General features: G+C 37.1%; 3 protein-coding genes across 3 annotated transcripts; 1 reads left to right on the top strand and 2 right to left on the bottom strand.

Annotated features, from left to right (window-relative positions):
• Positions 1 to 2: 2 nt before the first annotated feature.
• On the top strand, positions 3 to 2,345 carry LOC140013641 (pentatricopeptide repeat-containing protein At4g21065-like). Its single transcript, XM_072063124.1, has one exon. The coding sequence runs from the start codon at positions 3 to 5 to the stop codon at positions 1,827 to 1,829; it is 1,827 nt and encodes a 608-aa protein (XP_071919225.1). The 3' UTR covers positions 1,830 to 2,345.
• Positions 2,346 to 8,201: 5,856 nt separating this feature from the next.
• Positions 8,202 to 9,700, bottom strand: LOC113706758 (probable sugar phosphate/phosphate translocator At2g25520). The gene has a single exon (XM_027228731.2). The coding sequence runs from the start codon at positions 9,585 to 9,587 to the stop codon at positions 8,526 to 8,528; it is 1,062 nt and encodes a 353-aa protein (XP_027084532.2). The 5' UTR covers positions 9,588 to 9,700; the 3' UTR covers positions 8,202 to 8,525.
• A 5,907-nt stretch (positions 9,701 to 15,607) lies between these two features.
• On the bottom strand, positions 15,608 to 19,084 carry LOC113707042 (probable L-type lectin-domain containing receptor kinase S.5). The gene is made up of 3 exons (XM_027229195.2): positions 18,644 to 19,084; positions 17,261 to 17,974; positions 15,608 to 16,606 (listed from the first exon to the last, which is right to left on the bottom strand). The coding sequence occupies exons 1-3, from the start codon at positions 19,074 to 19,076 to the stop codon at positions 15,747 to 15,749; spliced, it is 2,007 nt and encodes a 668-aa protein (XP_027084996.2). The 5' UTR covers positions 19,077 to 19,084; the 3' UTR covers positions 15,608 to 15,746.
• Positions 19,085 to 19,519: the final 435 nt, after the last annotated feature.

Genomic DNA, 19,519 nt, shown 5'->3' on the forward strand with positions numbered 1-19,519 from the left:
AAATGCTGTCTTTTATCTCCAAAACCAAGCTATTCCGCTACCTTCATACACTGCCACCGCCACCCAAAACAGCCAGCAAGAAAAGAGCAGCAGAGCAGAACTGCTTAGCCCTCTTGGAACTCTGCAACAACTTCCCAAAACTGTCCCAAATCCACACTCACATTCTGAAATTAGGCCTTCAAACGAACCCACTTGTCCTCACCAGGTTGGCCTCCACGTCTTCTGACCTCAATGCCATTGATTATGCTTCCTCCTTCATTTTTGGCCTTGATGCCAAAACCCATCTCTATGATACCTTCCTTTTCAACACTGTCATCAGGGCTTATGCTCAAACAAAGGATTCAAAGCAGAATGCCCTGATTTACTACAAAATTATGCTTAAAGATTGCATTTTTCCTAACAAATTTACGTACCCGTTTGTTCTTAAGGCCTGTGCTGGCATTGGAGAGTTGAGTTTAGGCCAAAGTGTTCATGGGTCTGCGGTGAAATATGGTTTTAGTGATGATATTCATGTTTTGAACACCATGGTTCATATGTATTGTTCTTGTGGCGGAGGAATTGAGTTCGGCCGGAAAGTGTTTGATGAGATGCCTAAATGTGATTCAGTGTCGTGGAGTGCGATGATTGGCGGGTATGCCAAGTTGGGCATGTCAAGTGAGGCAGTGGGGTTGTTTAGGAAAATGCAGATTGCTGGAGTGAGGCCTGATGAGGTTACTATGGTGTCAGTGTTGTCTGCTTGTACTGATTTGGGTGCACTTGAGCTTGGGAAGTGGGTGTCTTCCTATATTGACAAGGAGAAGGTTCCGAAGAGTGTGGAGCTATGCAATGCGTTGATTGACATGTTTGTCAAGTGTGGCGATGTTGACAAGGCTTTGAAGTTGTTTAGGAACATGGCTGAGAAGGACATTGTTTCGTGGACTTCTTTGATTGTTGGTATGGCAATGCATGGCCGTGGTTTGGAGGCCATTTCATTGTTTGAGGACATGAGGAGTTCTGGAATAGTGCCTGACGATGTTGCTTTTATAGGATTGCTCAGTGCTTGTAGCCATTCTGGTTTAGTTGAGAAAGGCAGGCAGTATTTTGATTTGATGTTGAAGGAATTCAGAATTGTGCCCAAGATAGAACATTATGGGTGCATGGTTGATCTGTTAAGCAGGGCCGGACTTGTTAAAGACGCATTGGAGTTTGTTGAGAGTATGCCCATTGAGCCAAATCCAATCATTTTGCGAGCACTAATCACTGCCTGCCGTGCTCATGGTGAGCTCAAACTCAGTGAAAGCATGACTAGGAAGCTCATAAAACAGGAGCCCATGCTCGAGTCCAATTATGTCTTGCTGTCTAATATCTATGCAATATCGTTAAACTGGGAGAAAAAAACAACAATTAGGGAGGTTATGGGGAAAAAGGGAATTAGAAAAACTCCAGGTAGCACCATGTTTGAGCTGGATAATGAGATTTATGAATTTGTTGCCGGAGATAAAACTCATAATGAATACAAAGAAATTTATGAAATGTTGGACGAAATGGGGAAGGAGATGAGAAGGGCTGGATATGTTGCTACCACTTCTGAAGTTCTACTTGATATTGACGAGGAAGACAAGGAAGATGCTTTAAACAGGCACAGTGAGAAGTTGGCTATTGCATTTGCCCTTCTGAAGACACCTCCTGGAACTTCTATTCGCATTGTGAAAAACTTGCGTGTTTGTGAGGATTGTCATACTGCTACTAAGTTTATCTCCAAGATCTACAATAGGGAAATAGTGGTCAGAGACAGAAACCGTTTTCACCACTTCATAGATGGGTTATGCTCATGTAAAGACTTCTGGTGAAACAGTGGAGAGAATTTTGCTTGCCCATATTTTGGCTGTTTACACTTTGTCCAGTGGTGGTACATCACAAGCAAGCAGCTGGCAAATGGCAGCACTACACGTACGTTATATCAAATAGCACTAGAGACTGGTTGAGTATTTCTGGTTTTGGCAGTCTTCATTAGTTTGGGGACCCTAATGGCAGTTTCGGTTCTGAAGTAAGTCAGACCTGGGCTTATGGAATTTGTTCTGTGTGCGCGCTTGTTTCCACTTAACATTTCTGTTTGAAACTAAATGGTACAAATTTAAGAAGTGTTCAGAAATTCCCATAGTCCACATTCTTCAAGTCATCATGGCAGCTACAAAGAGAAGAGGCCTTAAATTCCTGCAAATAGTGAGAGAATGTAAGAAGACTCTCAAGAATATTCAAAATCCCTCACTCAGATAAATTCCGATATTTAGTTTGCATTCTATAGAACTTTTGTGCTTATTAGTCCGTCTACTAGACATTATTCCTATGAAAGAAAGTTCCATGAACTCCATGTTATTCTTCAATGATGAAAAGAAGCCAAAAAAAAAAAAAGAAAAGAAAGGGGTCCACATCCTTGAATCCAAATCCTTGGGAACTTTCATCTTTGACAAAAGTGGAGGAAGTAAAAATGATGATCAAAACTGCTACCTATCTGGGGAAGATGGTCAGATGATGGCCTTCTCAGTAGAAGCTATCACAATGGGAAGATACATGGGAAACTTGAAATTCCTGCTGCCTCTTTTGCTATCAATTTTGTAATAGCAATATTGATTGGTCGGCACTTTATGGCCCTCTGCTAGTTCCTTTTATGGGAAAAAAGTAGGAAGGAAAACCAGGTAATGCTTCTAATCCTGATACTCTCCAGGCTATTCCAAAGCAAGGGCAAGACAGTTCAGATAATACAGTCTGTGACGAAATCATATGGCTGTGCCGTCAGGGCGGGCAGTGCTGCTGTTTGGCAGTCCCGCTTTGATCCTGACTTGTTAGTCATCCGCGAGTACTCGAGACTCTTATTACCAATCATCATTAGCTTAAACGCAGATGATTCTTTGATCCTTGTGACGATTAATCATGTAAAATGCATCATGCCTAGATGAGCTATTCATTGTCAACCACTGAGTAAACTAGTACGAAAGACTGCTTGATTTTCTCTAACATGGTTAACCAGTCTGCAGAGGATAGATTTACTTCTCTGACTAATTAAGCATGGCTGCATGTTGGAGCAACACTAGCTGAGGTGAAACGCCTCTCATAGGCAAGAGCACCACGATAAACAACTTCCCTTCTGCGCTTAAGTGTGTTTATCTTGATCCCACACGTCCTCTCCTCTCCATTGGTTCTGGACAAGCATTTATTTATGTACGGATGAAAGCTACATTTCTCCATAACCCTTTCATAACTCACAGTTTTTTGTATGAGTGTTTCGATAAATGGACTCTGCGAAGACACTTCAAAAGCCGGCAACTTTTGAAGTGCTCCGCAGCACTTAACTACTAAACCCCCCAAACCCCCCCAAGCGATGTGGGAACTTAACCCCACAGGGTGCCTCGCTGCTAAGAGATAAAGACCCCCCAGACTCCCCGAGACAGGTTTTGCCCTTTCATAACTCATAGTTTTTTGTATGAGTGTTTCGATAAATGGACTCTGCGAAGACACTTCAAAAGCCGGCAACTTTTGAAGTGCTCCGCAGCACTTAACTACTAAACCCCCCAAACCCCCCCAAGCGATGTGGGAACTTAACCCCACAGGGTACATTTCTCCATAACGCAGTCACCAAAAGGAATGGAAACTACGATAACTGGTCTATTCTGCCCCTCGCAGTGCAGTTCATCTGGTCATGTCGTCTGTCTTTACAGCATCGACCACCATTCGACTCTCTCCGAATTAATGCGCTGGGCATCCTAAGGGTCAGGCTCTGCTCAGCCGCAGGGGATTAATCTGAGTGATTCCAAGATATTCCTGTGTCCAAAAAAAAAAAAAAAACGATGACTGGTCTATTCTGGGATTCTTGTTAGTGGCTTGCTGGTATTATTAGTCCACGAAGTCACAATTATGGTGGAAAAGGGCGGTTTGGTGGAAAGAAGCAACAATGGTAGAGTTAATGGTTGTACGGACTGTTAGCCATATTTACCTTAAATAAAATTTTCCAAGTGTGTAGTTTGTGTTGCATCACACATGCACAAGTGTTTGGAATACAAGTTATTTGTATCATCAATATATTTTTCAATTAACTTTTTATCTAACATATATCGCATCATAAAAAGTGCTATAGTATTTTTTTCACAAAATTATCTCAAATAATTTACTATCCAAACACAAGAAGAAGAAGAAGAAGAAGATGGAAAAGAGCCATATATCTGTTCAAAGCTATTTAAAGGAAAAACAGAAGAAGAAGAAGAAATTTAAGGAATGGCCAAATATACTTTTATATCTTGGTTGATGAGATTGGTATAGCCACAATTTTAATGTTAGAATAAGTTTTTCCTGCATGCCAATATTACTCTCCTAGGTCAATTTGGACCAATATGGCTATCTAAAAAGATAGTTTTGACAATAGCACAAAAAATTTTTGTGACATTAATTCATCTCTTTTTCTTTGGTAGATAGGAACAGGTCCAACATTTCCTCTTCCTTGCTTAGCAGGCAGGGAAGATTGAACAGTGCAAGTAGAGATGATCCCTTGGATCCTAGGGCCAACCCTTTGAGCCTTTAGGATTTGTCCCAAATCCCCAGTGGCAACTTATGGGAATTAGGAAGGTCTAAGATTCAAGAATTAAGTCTGGCTCGAGAGGGTAGCAGTAAAATAGAGTTCTATTAATTCCAGTGCTTGCAGGTATTTAATTCATCCTCCACTTGTAGAAATATTTACCCAAAAGGGGTGGAGAATTAATTAAATCTAAGGACCAAAAGGACAACTTCAGAGCTCCACTTTCACCTTTAAAGCATCAGAGGAAAATCTACCAACCTACTTCTCCTAGCATCACACATCATTACATCTCTCCTAAATTTGTCCCAATAAATAGCTGTATGTATTACCGCATTGCAGCAGGTGAGGACAAGCACCACATTTTCAGTATTGCCCACTAGAATTAAATAGCTGCATTTTGGCAATCAAACACAGGGCCCCAAAGATAAAGGGCGCATTTCCGTCCGCTTGCATGATATGACACCCAGTTCCAGTCACAAGGCCCTATTTAGCCACCATGGCACATAGAGAGCTTAAACTATCAATGGATGTTGGTGCCAGTGGAACTGTGGAAGGAACTTGCATCTTTTAATCACGAGGTATTGGATTTAAAATTCATGAAAATGAAAAGAATAACGTTGAAAGAGATTCTTTCCGTAAACGGTCCAATTAGCTCGAACAAAATTAATCATAAATCGTAAAACAGATATAGATACCTGTGATTCATAATATATATATATATATATATATATATATATATATATATATATATATATATATATATATATATATACTCTAATTCAAGAAAAAGTGTCAGTGATTTGATTAAAGATAACAAGGCAAGCCTAGTATTGATGAATAATTCACTTGTTCCATCACCACCCTTCAAACCCCCCCTCCCCCCCCCCCCCCCCCCCACAACCCAAGAAACATGCAACTTAATGGAATTGACTTCATAACCATGAGGACATAAAATTCTACCAATAAAATCAAAATTGTTTGGCAAAAGTTGGCACCATAATAACCATCCAATTTAGATTAGTGGAACATGGCAGCCCTAACGGCCCTAATGACCACTTACACATTGCATTCAAACCACCTTAAAAGTACAATAATGACAGAATTTTTTATTAAAAAAAATATACTATAGCAATTTGATATATATGAAATAAAAAGGTAATTAAAAAATGTGTTTATGAAAAATATAAAAATATATTTATGGAACTACAATCCAAACAATTTAGACACCCCACCATAAAAATTTTTCCATGAAAACTACAACCCAAACAAGTTAGGCACCCCCTCCATTTACAATTCATAGCTTTGGTACATTAATGACTTAATTCATCAATATCAACATATTAACATTTGTACGGGATATGAGTTTAGCATAGAGGGGCTCCCTGCCCATGGGTGAAAGTTCTCCGAATTAAGTGTGTTTGGATTGTAAATTATTTGAAATAATTTTGTGAAAAGTACTGTAGCATTTTTTTTTTTTTGATACTCCCTCTGTCGCAATTTGATAGTTCTGTTTTCCTTTTTCGTCTGTCCCAAATTGTAATTCACTTTCCAATTGAAGAATGTAGTTGTATTTTAATTTTCTAAAATACTCTTATTCAATGTAAGTTGTTATTACTATAAACCTACCCCATTTAATGAGAGTTGATTTTTTTTTTTACCATCAATTCAAGTTCCCATAAAATTGTACTTTAATTAATGTGAGGGTATTTTAGAAAAATAGCTATCTAAATTGATTGTTCCAACAAAATTAACTACTTTTCTTAAACTGTGTGAAAAAAAATCAGCACTATCAAAATGGGACCGAGGGAGTATAATGTATGTGAGGTAAAAAGGTGATTGGAAAATGTGTTGATGATGCAAACAAATCAATGTGTGTAAATAAAATGTAATTTTTTACGATCCAAACACATAGGATTTTGAAAAAAAAATAATTTGTCTCACAAATCCCAATCATCTTTTTATCTTTTCAATCGCCTTTTTATCTCACATACATCACATCACAAAAAGTGATACAGTAATTATCTCAAATAAACTCTTATCCAAACAAACTCTGATCCCCATCCATTAGCACCCGGGAGGAAGAAGTCCACAAAGGATTCAATTGAGATGCAAGGAGGGAGAAGGGCTTGAAGATTTCCGTAAGCTCCTAGAGTCATCATCATTTCTTTAAAGTATGACGGCCTATTTTAGGCTTACTCTTTACAGCTAAAGATGGCACCGAGTGCGGGAATGGAATAATTTCTTAGTGCACTGGATTGCATGTCTTGGCCTCAGAGTTCCCTCTTCAATACAGAATTACAGATGCAGCACCGCATTTTTGGGTGTTCAACCCCCTAAAAGTATGGCAATGAAGCGCAACATGGTCAATCTAGTCAGTAAAATGTTTCACCTGTATCCGATAAAATGTTTCACCTGTATCTGATAGGTCACAATAGTAAGAGCTAAATGCCGGAGAAATAATGAAAATCTTCAAGATTTTTTTCAGTAACAACTAAGCAATGACTTGATGCAGATATTACTAAAATTAGATCAGTATGGCAATCACCATCCCTCACTCAGCAACACATGTTTTGTCTGATATTCATTCTACCACTGATTTCTTGTGATCCCATAAATTAGCTGCATTTCTTCACATGCCCGGCCTCCTCCCTTCCCCTAAAACTCGTTAACTTTTATATCTTTGATCACATTCAAAGTACTGGAATACCAAATTCAATCAAGAGTTCCAATAATACTACTCTCTGCATCAAGTTACCTTGATAACAATTTTCTTGGTGCTTTGGAACAAATACCACCACCATTAGCTCCGAGTTAGATTAAGGTTCCAAGAAAAGCAACTACTGCAGAAGCCAAGCTTTATCTTCGAAATTAACCCCACGTTATGCAGGGTTGAGAGGCAAAAATATTCTGCCAAATTGCGAATTTACCATGGAATGCATTTTTTCACTTGCAAATTTTCTTCTCCAGCCTTTTGGCATCTAAAAATAGTAGTAATCAAGTTTCAACTACAATATTGCCAGTGATATTGATACTACTACTTTAATGCTTGATAGTGATTGCAATGGCATCCTATTTGGACCTTCAGAAAGAAGCTTGTGTGTAATCATTATTAATTCCTCCTTCCAGTTTTCTTTCTTCTCCTGCTAAACCTATTCCTGTTGCATCTTAGATGAAAATTTCTCTTGATCCCATCATGTTGCCAGTTTGACACAATGAACTTTTAACAAATAGAGAGTTTCGTCAAGCATCACAATACAAGACATCACACCATTCTAAAGAACAATCCTACCACTAAAAACGTTTACCCCAATAACGCAACTACTATATACTGCAAATTTCAACAAAGTCCCATCCATGCAACAAAAACACCAGGTCCATGTCCCAAAATGTGCCTAAGTCAGTAATGATTATTATGGCTTCCAATTCCAAAACTTGAGTTTTCAAATCCTTTTGGCGCAATGGTTCCCATATTTATAGCTCCGCTTCCTGATGATTGCGATGAGATCCACAAATTCAAACAAACATTCGCTTCATCAGACAAGCAAACATAAACAACAGTGTCAAATCATAATGACCAGATCTGCATTAGTTATACCATAGCATCCTGATTTTCATATACACTAATAAGTTTAGACCTACATGCAGAACAGAGGAGGAAAAAAATGAAATTACGTATCAGCATAAAGAAGATAAATTGAGGTTTTATGGAGTCTTACTCCACTAGGATACATTAACTGGCCGTATAACTGAGAAATGACGAATCTCAAATCCCATTTCCGAAAGAAACAAACACTAAATAAAGCACAATTAACAACTAACAAATCATCCTATCAAAGTTTGCTACTAAGTCCAGACCCATCAAATGAGCAAGAAGAACGCACTCTGAGGGAGGGACCCTGATTTTTTTCTTCATCTTCTTCGTACATTATTAGTCAATGTCCCCATCTTTCTTCCACAAACTCAATCTTCCACCGACAAATCAGGCCTGAGTGTCACCCTTCTTGCCAATTCCCTCAACCCCATCTTTCCCTTCTGTCTCTCCCAATAGCTTTCCACTCTCCTCATCAGCCTGCTGCGACTTCTTCTGCGCCTCTTTTGCCTTCAGCGCCTGCAATTTCGAATGATTATAATATCCAACACCCAAAAACGCCAATCCATACCCGATCAAGTTCATAGGGGTCACAGTATCCTTAATCACCGACCAGGAAAACGCGATCAAAAGCCAATCTTTTACCACCCCAGCCACATTCATGGTCAAAGCAGAAGTCTTTCCCACAAGCAAGAAAACAGCCAAGTTCAGAGCAAATGCACAGAGCGAATTAGTCCCAAACACCACGAAATCAAAATGGAAACTGGAATTCTCCCTCAAAACAGGGTATTCCACAAAAATCCAAGGAATGAACAAGAAAAAGAGGCAACTTGGAGCCACATAATACAGAGAAGTAATGGGATTCAAATTGATTCCCTTAGAAGTCAACAAGATCTGGATCAAAACCAACCTAGTAGCCTCAAAAGCAACAGCACCCAACTGAAGCAAAACCCCCCAAGAATCGTACTTTGCTTCACCATAAGCAGCAATAGCAACCCCAACCGAAATAGCAACCATGTTAAGCATAGTGTTGCCCTTATAAGTATCTTTCTTGAAGAGAATCCCAATAGAGTAGACAGCCACAGGCATTAAAGCTTTCAACATCTGAATGAAGGAGACCGATAAGTAAATATAAGCAGAGTTTGAGAGCCAGAGGGAAAGGGCATAAAGGGCTCCAATTGGGACCACTGAACTGAGGTAAAGCTGGCGAGACAAGGCCACAGGCTCGACTAGTTTAAGGACTCGGACGAGCAAAAATGCTAAGGATGAACAGAAGGCCATATGGATCATGGTTAGGGAGATGGGAAATGGCCAATTGTAGAGCTTTCTGTCAAGGATGTATTTGTTGTAGACGATTACAGTGAAGGAAAGGAAGATCCAGATGGCTACATAAGTGTAGGAGAGGATGATTTTCTTCACCAACCCATCTGACAAGGCTGAGCCTTTCCCCATTGCGGTGGTGGCTGTGATGAAGCAGGTGGCGGTGGGGTTGTGGGAGGGCGAAGGGGAAAGGGGTTGGTGGGGTTTTTGGCAGTGCACTGGGGAGAAATACAAAGTTGAAAGGGGAAAGAGAGGGATTGGGGTATATATATTTCAAGAAAGGGAGAAGCTGTGGTCCTGCGGCTGCGGGAGTAGAAAATCTAGGGAGTGATTGGGGAAATATGGACTAGGGGGGAATTTATCAAGTGATGAGATCCTTTCCCACTCATCTAGTAGTTTTTTTTTGTTAATCCATGAAAAATAAATTTTCTTCTCCATTTTTTACGATTTTTTTGGGCAAATTTTGGTGATGGAATGTAGTTATGTTACCACAAAGTTTTGAAACTTTTTTACGTATTATAAATTTAAAGAATTTTAGTGGAGAGGAAAGCATTTAAGAAGTTACCAAACAATAAAAACTAATTTTGTTTATAAATCATTTATGCAACTTTGACACATGGATTTTGACCATTCTTTTTTTACTTTGAGTTAAATGGAATAAAGGCCAAAATATAAGCTAACATTATGTTTATGCTTTAAGTCCCATACGGGGTTGCGGTAACTTATAAATATGCACTTCTAACACAAGTGTTTTTAAATTGTCAAAAACTGAGCTACTTAAATTACGAGAAATTAGTTATCAAATACTTTAAAAGTACTTAAAAGCTCTTTTTCTATGAACGCATCGCAATCCTAAACGGAGCCTTAATTGAGCATTTCTATACTATGTCCTACATCTCTTATTGTTTTAAAATGTAATAATATCAATATATTGATTGACCAATAATTAAATCTCAAATCAAATTAATTATAAGGAACATAACCGTATGGTACATTAAATAAAATTATAGATTATGCTCCCAAAGATTAAAGATTGAAAAATTTGTGTGGATTCAGAATTTAGATTACTTCTTCGATATTTAACAGTTTCAAATTTGTACCCTTGAACAATAATCGATTAGTAATTAACCCAAACAATCAATTGCATAATGTAAATGCTTTATGCTATCAATTTGCAACACTTTAATAAGATAAATTTAAAAAATCTTATAAAATTTTCATTTAAAATGAAAAGATTCTAGTACTCTTAAATGAACAAGAGCACTTTAGTAGACGAAATGCAAATTATCTCTTTGTTCAAAAAATAGTTAGAAAAATTCATTGATTTTCAAATAATTTGAACAATCTTCCACAAGTTGATAGTATGAGGTACTAAATTGAAAAATCCAATAGTTGTATGGAAGAAAATGAAAGTAAGTACTAATTTAAGGGGTCATTTTGCAATTAATCCAACAACAACATGGAATGACTCAAACGTTGATCTTTTATCCTTTAAATTGATAGCATAACAGAGCATATATATACACACACTACTACTTCATGCATATATACACACACACACACACACTTCTACTTGATGAATTATATTATTTCTGCACTAATTTTCTCTGCCTTCCCTGACTTATTGCACTTGATAAAATGCCAAAATGGTTCACAACTCACGACTGGATAGCTGAAAAAGACGCCTTGGATTGAATTGGTACACCAAACAATAATTCACTAATTCTAACAAAATGCAGCATGTCCCCGCGTGAATGGTCCAGCGGCAGCGCCTCTCCGTTCCGTTGGATTCCTTCGCGCACTTAACGTATTCTGGCCGGATTGGGACGTCGGGCCCGGGCCACAGGGGATTAGTCGAGCCCCGTAAGGATTGACCCGAACACTCCCGTGTCGATAAAAAAAAAAAAACACAAGATGCAGCGTATTATTATAAAATGTTTTGACTTCATTTAATCGTTGCTTCAGCAGGACACAAAAAAAAAGAAAAAAGAAAAAAAAGAGTACTGTACTAGAATAGTTGACAAAGTCACACTATTCAAGAGAAGAATTTTATGCAAATTGTATACTAAATAGACTGACAAATGAATGCTTCCCCACTATTTATAAGGTCAAGACAAATTAGCTTGTTACAAATTCAAAGCAAGGGACCAGTTGTCTTGTAAGTATTAGTTAAGTTAATCTTAGCAATCCTTGTTGACGCAAGCCCACCGGATTAGGTATGGATGCCTCGAGGCTTCAAGACTAAAAACTAGTTCTAGTCCTTTTGGTTGTAATTTTCTAGTCATCAAGAAACACAAAAAAAAAAAAAAAAAAAAAAAAATTCAGGGTGCCTTTCAACAAATCTTATCCCATACTCAAGTCCAAAATTTGATTGGTACAAAACACTTATCAAATAATTAATTTACAATGATCTGTTTGAATTAGCTGTTTTTGAAAAAAAATACTATAGCAGTGTATATGAAAAAATTTTATAGACTATAATTTTTTTTTTGAAATAATTGATATATTGTATAGATGAAATATTTTTTGAGTTATTGTATATTACTATAGCATTATATATTTTTTTTAAAACAAACTTATTTTTGAAAAAACGGCCAATCCAAACAGACATCATTTGAGGGAAGCTCTAAGAGAAAAGTGGATGTACCTAATAGACTGTTTAATTTATGAATTATAGGGTTCGAATCCTCTATAATTTCGAATGCTTCGTGGGCTTCTCATTAATTTTTGTAGACATAATTACACAGGAGCATCTGAATTATTTTTTGCTCTTCAATACTTCCTAGCATGTTCAACTTTTGAAGATCGAAATTAATTAATATGTGTGTGTGTGTGTGTGAGTGCATATAATTGACAAACAGAAAACAATAAAATAAAAGAATTGTCAATTCAGGGTAGTTGTTGTTTTTTGGGGTGGGGGGAGGGGGGTGGGCCTCGTCAAATTGTGTGGGATTCATTCAACATTATAGTATGTTAATTTTAGCGTTGGTTGAAAGACGCGCTTCTCTCTCTACATGCAATCACAACAAATGTAGATCGAACGTTGCAAGTGATTAAACAAACCGAAGCACTAAAATTATGTGTCTATGCATTGTGACTCAATTGGTAAGGGTTTAAGCCTTTGTATTTTTTTGAATAGTAAGCCTTTGCATTGGAAGCACTTGAGTTAGAATCTTATATTCAAAATTTACAATTTAGATTCAAATTTTATATGTATTCATGTCCATTCCATTAGTATGTATGTGTGTATGTATGTATATAAATATATATATATATATATATATTGTGAGCGTAGAAAATATTAATTTAAATAGTAATAAGAGAAAAGCACCAATTAAAACCATAAGCTATTATTTAGTCTCCAAAATTTATTATGAGTTAGTTTAGTCCTCTAGACTAGTTTAACAAAGCTGAAAAAGTGTTTACACTTTATTATGAGCCAATTTAGTCTCTCAACAAAATTTTTTTTTTACTTAAATCGAAAGAGTCCCTCAACCATATTTACATTATTAGTTTGGTCCTAATTTGATTCACCACCCAATTTGCTAATTTTCTACACTAACAACAAAATAGGAATTCAACCATTATCCCTATTAAAACATAAAAAACACATATTTGTCAAGGAATTGGCAATGAAATTAAATCATTTTCAGCTTCAATTCTTAAAAGGATAATCATAATGTTAGCACATTTCTTCTAACTCTTTGCATACTCATGTTGTATTATTCTCCCTTCCTCGGTTTAAGAGAATGAGTTGGGTCCATTTGAAATTTTATTTTTAGGGCATGACCTCCTTTTTTTTTTTTTTCGCTCTGCACTAAAAGATGTTTTTGCTTTTGTTCTTTATATTTCTAAATTTCATCATTGATTTCCCTACAAATACCTATTTTCCTATTGTTTTAACAAGGAGCAATGATTGGATTTCCTATTCTACCCCTGATTGTCGGTGCGAAAATACGATAACCTAGGTAGATTAATCAAATAAAGATCAAACTAGGCACGTAAATAAGTTAAGGGACTATTTTGATTTAAGCAAAATAGTTGAAGGACTAAAGAAAGTGACTCGTAATAAAGTTTAAGAACCATTTCGGCTTTGTAAAAGTAATTGAGGAACTAAACTAACTCATAAGAAAGCTTACAGGCTATTTTAGCTTTTTTGCAAAGTTGTTTAGGCATTAAATTAGCATTTTGCTCCAGTAATGATTACTAAAGTGTTTGTATATGTAAGGGTAATGTTCATGACGAAGGAAAAACACGTACAATTTCAAGTCCGGCCTTAGATTCGGATATTCTGATGAGGAGCTCTGCACTTTTTGTCCACGCGAAAGAGTGAGGTGCAGAAGAAGAAAGACCAACCAATGCGAACGCGGCACCTCACCTGGGTTTGGGGTAATCTGTCGTGCGTGCGTTGACCAACCAATGCTGTGGTGGCGTTTGCGTGCTTGGGATGCGCTCACAATTTTTCCCCGTTCTCTTTGCTTGTTTTACGAGCAAAAATTTGTATACCACTACCAATCTTATACCAGCTGTCAATAGTAGTATTTTATACCTCCTTTCATTAATACCCCTCATATTTTAACTTTGTTAACATCTTGGGAAATGAATGGAGATCAATTGCTGTAAGTAACGTATGTAACGGCTTAGGCGCAATTTCCTCATTTTGTACTTTATTCACCTCGAGAAAAATGAAATAATTTGGTGTATCCCCTGCACTCATCATATGTGTATGCTTGGAAATGGGGCAGGTGCAACCGTCCCTGCACGGTTAACGGTCCAAATTCCCCCTCAAAAATTTGTGCGGCTGAGATAATAAGATGTAAATCGATTTTCGCGTTATGTGTGGGGCCCGCCACTATCTGTTGTGAAAATACATCCTGTGAAAAAAAAGTTACACCATGTACAAAGAGAGTTACGGCTAGTTGATAATGACTACAATTGACAGGGACGGTTGCACCTGCAACCGTCCGTGCCCCGCATCCGTGTATGCTTTGTCTGTTTGGTACTTTAAGTTACAAGATACACGGTCTATATTTTTTAAAATATAAAATTAATTTAAAAAATAAATAAATATAAGAAAAAGTAGATAGTGTATATATCATTAGTGTATATAAGATTTATTCTAAGATATTAAGGATTAATCTTTCTTACACTGATAGTGTATACATCGTCAGCATTTGATGAAAAATAATTATACACTGTCAGTATATATAAGATTTACTTAAAAAGTAAATAGTGTATAAAAGGAAAAAAATAATTATTATTAGTATATGTATATATATGGTAGGTTAGGTGAATGTTAACTGTGTTAATGAGTGCTTTTAGGGCACGTGTTAAAAAAAATACCAAGATAAATTATATTTCGTAAGACAATTACAATTCAGGAGTTAAATGGTAGTTTTAAAAGTTAAATGGCTGAATTGGTTCACATAATCACTTGCCCTCTTTTCCAACCACTATCCCAAAAAAAAAAAAGGAGGGAGGGAGAATTTTCCTGTATTTAAGTAAGAATTAAGATAGAAGACATAAGATTAATTTAATTCTTCTTGGGCTCCATTAATACTGAAAAAAACGCTGCATTCAAGCGGAGCCAAAGTTTTCAAGATTCGCACACTCTGCTATAGGAAGTCGGGACCATTAATCCAAGCAGATTCTGAAGAGAGAAAAAAAAAATTTGGAAGCTAATATTGAACATGCAATGCAAGTGGCAGTCCTTCCAAGAATTGCAGCCCCTGTGGACCATCATTTTGCTGCAAAATGGGCCTTTGGTGCTGGGAATTGACAGTGAGCTCCTTTTCCCGGCAAGGTAGTGCATGCTACAGCCTACAGGCACTTAAACAGGTGCGGCTTCAAGCCTTCACACATGAATATATGCAACGTTTACCTTCATAATCTTGAGAGCATTGTTTTGTTGCATAGGCTTCAAGTTCTGGCTAATTTTTAGTGTTCTGTTGCTCAAAAGTAACCGGGAATTTTCTGCTCTGATTCTGTATTTTGACTTTTGTGAGAAATAAATCCTGATAGAGGTTAATTTAAGAAGTGTTGATTTTCTAGTCAATTGATTTCTTCAATACATGTATCATCACTTAAAAGAACCTGTTAGAGTTTATACGAGACAAAAAAGAACTCCTGATTTTCTGTCCAGACAACTGGGGAAAAAGAAGAAGAAGAAGAGGCAACTCTTGATCAAATGTACAATAAGACCTCACAAGACAATGACAATAAACAAATTGACAAAAACAAAGGAAATAACAGTCTTGCAATTGATTCTACTTATAAACGCACACCATATCATCAATCATCAAATACAACTGTGATCTCATCCGGAAGTGAGTCCATGGAACCTCTTCCTCCGGCAGGAGCTTTGTTGGAGCTAAATTCGCTTGCAGTTGAATCCGAATGAGAAGAATGCAATGGCAAACTGACAGCAGTAGGCCTAGAATCTGCTATTTTCATCAAAGGCTCATCAGGGTTCATGAAGATTTGAACCACTTTCCTCATTCTAGGCCTATGCAATCTGTCTGGATGCAAACATGCCAGTCCAACTAGTATAGTCCTCCTTACTTCTTCCTCGTCGAATTTGCCTTCAAGAGTTGGATCCACACACATGAATAATTTGTTCTTTTCGTGTGTAGTCCAGACGTGATCCACAAGACTGTTTTCTTCCATCATACCTCGTGATCGTCGTCCACAAACAACTTCAAGAACCACCATGCCAAAGCTGTAGACATCAGACTCTAGTGTAGCTCTTCCAGTGTAGCTGACTTCTGGAGCCAAGTATCCTGGAGTTCCTGCAACCATAGTGTTCACGAAATTATCATTCTGAAGTAGTCTCGCGAGGCCAAAATCACCTAGATGAGCGTTGAATTCTGAATCCAGCATCACGTTGTTAGGCTTCACATCGCGATGAACAACAGGATTGCCACATTCTTCGTGCAGGTAAAGCAATGCAGATGCCAATCCTGACAGGATTCTGTACCTAGTTTTCCAGTCAAGAGAGACCTTTCCAATGTAGCGGTCGAGGCTACCATTGGGCATATATTCGTAGACTAGGAAGAGCTGCTCTTTGTCATGACACCAACCTTGGAGTTGGACTAGATTTTTGTGCCTTAGGCGCCCAATTGTACATATCTCTGCCAAGTATTCCCTTTCACCTGGAACCAATAAATGAAAAGACTTGTTCAATCCATCTGAAGCTGATCAAAAGTTTGCTTTAGAATGAACAAATGTGTCAATTCATCCAAATAATTTCAGTTCTAACTACTTTTGCTGCACATGAACTTATCTATCATGCATACAAATTTGGGGTACTATATACTATATCCAAGCAAGCACAGGCAGGAACTATGCATGATTTGTAATTAATCAGTTTCATGGGCAGGGTTTGTAGTGACTTGTATGCATCAATGTAAATTTTTCTGAAAACATTACAGAAACAAGATTTACTTTCAAAAGGGACTTTTTTTTAATTTTCAATAGAAAAAGTGAAAATTGAAATTCTTGTTGTATTTGAAGTTCTATCTTGGCATGCAAGTGTAAAGATTTTGTACTAAATTATGAAATTCTCCAATGGAGATGTTTCGAGAACTTTGGAAAATCAATCATGTGTTTGAAAAGGGACTTGTTTTTAACCCAAAAAAAAAAAAAAGCAACAAAAGAATTGACTTCACAGATAAAATTTTGAATGTTTTGAATCTTGGGGACGACTGTCCTTTCCATAATTCCTTTCTCTAACGTTCATATACTCTACAAAATAAAAAATAAAAAATCAAGTTCTTCAAAAATGCAAGAAAAGTAAACAAAAGAACCTTGTCCTGATGTTGCATTAATTTTCTTGACAGCAATGATCGCAGGAGGATCAGATAATAAAACCCCTTTGTAAACACATCCAAAGCCACCAGCACCGAGCAAATTCTCTTTGTTGAAATGACGAGTAGCCTTAAAGAGCTGCTTGTAGGTAAACAATCTCGGAGCATTGGCTGCATTTCTTGCCAGCATTTCCATGTCACTTTTCTTGCTCTGATGCCTCTCGTTTCTCCTCTTACGAGCTATATAGAAGAAAACCAACGTAGAGACTACCAAAGTCGGAACAACAATCGACAATGCTATCTTAGGTTTGTTTCTTTTAACACCATGCTTCAACGATTTCCTTGACAAGTTGTAATACGTGAAGTTCCAACTCAAAATCTGATGAGTTTCGAAGAAATAAGCTGTTGAAGCTGTAAAGCCAACATAAGTTGATTGTGGAACAGTGTCTTCCAGTACTATATTTTGGCTCAGAACATTTACTAAAGGATTGCCCGAATATGCAACAGAAACTTGGAGATCTTTTTCCCATCCATCATAATCGATTTTAACTGTAATATCTTTTCCACTCCTTAGATAAACACCAGTACTGTTTAAACTTTTACTGGCTATAGGATATTGAACGCTGGTTGTCACAATTGCTACATGGTTATTGTCGGGTTCGAGTTCGTTCTTGTATGTGTCTAGCTCGACCGCGAGTTGACGAAGAATTCCACCTGTATATTTGGTAATCAAGAAATCATCATTCATTAGGTGATTAATTTTGTCTAGGATATGACTTCTGGAATGCACCGACTAACGATGATCTTAAACCACGGAGAAAAACCTAGGCATGCATGTGTGGAATATTCCATCTGTCATCAAAATTAAAGCAATCTATATCGATCAGAAACTACTTCAATATTTATTCACTCCCATGGAAACAAAGATAATAAAAAATTTTGAAGTAAAAACCGGCAAGAAAACTAAAAAAAACAGTACTTCAGCATCCCAAAATTCATTTTTTCTTCAAGAAAAAGTGCTAAATAAGTAAATTTTGGACAAACTCAATCACTAATTTTTAGAGAAGAAGTAAATGAATAGATCTCTCTCTTTATACAGGTGATACTATTTTCTATTGGTACAGTTGAATTTTATCATTGTTTGCGGACGGTTGGACAAGTAAATATTCGATAAAAACAGACACGAGAGACATATCATGCATCAATATTTGCCAGGAAACTCATGTGAAAAGTAACATGGCTGCTGGAGGTTTATATCCAGAACATAGAAATATAGACAAAACAATGAAGACCTACAGAACAAAACCGGCGATGTACTTTGTACAATCCCCAGAAAAAAAAAAAACAGTTTGGAGCACGGATGAGTGATATTCATGAGTTTACCTTCGGTGGAAGGATCAAGAATTCCAATATACGAACCAAAGCTCTCAGGCGGTGAAGGCTTATCATCCTGTGCGATAACAAATGCAATCCCATCACCAGAAATGGTTAAATTTGTGAGGATTCTTAAAACGAAGGTGGTGGAAAATGTGGCCGGCCATGCAGTTACAGGATATCTAAACAGGACTCGTGCAATCTGGTTCTTCTGTTGCGGATTCTGCTGTGACTCATCGGGGGTGAGGTTCAATGTCCCATTTGTTGCAGTTACTGATCCCAAGCAGATTAATCTGCTCTCGCTGTCGTCACAGATTCCCGGAACAAACGACTGGAAAGAGAAATTAAACGATTGTACAAGGAAGAAAGATTGTTGATGAAGCAAGATTATTCCCAGAATTAGTAGCTTTAACATGCTTGTCAAGGATTGAAACTTCGACATTACTGACGAAGCCTGGCCTTTTTATTAATGCATAGATAATGGTATGTTACCTGGCTTTCTAATCCTACGGTGAATGTTTATGGTAGATGTTTACAAAGTTTTACTACTATTCAAATAGGCAAGTGTTAGTGAAGACAAATTTTGATACAATGTTTGTTTTTACTATAAATTCTTGTATTTGTTTTTGCTCTAATTAGATAATCTAGGCCCGTTGAATATCATCTGAGTCATGAGAATAACGTGGGATTCCACGTCTTGTTTTTATTTTGACTTGTATTAACATAAGACAAGCATAGATGGTCATATATACAGTATAAGAATAGGAAATTTCCAGCTTTGGTTTTCTGCTTTCTTGTTGGTTTCAACATCTTTAGGTGTGCCGTTGCTCTGTCTCTAAAGCTTAAGATTTATTTGAGTTGTTCAAGGTGATCAAAAATTATGTT

Source organism: Coffea arabica, chromosome 8c (genome assembly GCF_036785885.1).
Source record: "Coffea arabica cultivar ET-39 chromosome 8c, Coffea Arabica ET-39 HiFi, whole genome shotgun sequence".
NCBI classification, from domain to species: Eukaryota; Viridiplantae; Streptophyta; class Magnoliopsida; order Gentianales; family Rubiaceae; genus Coffea; species Coffea arabica.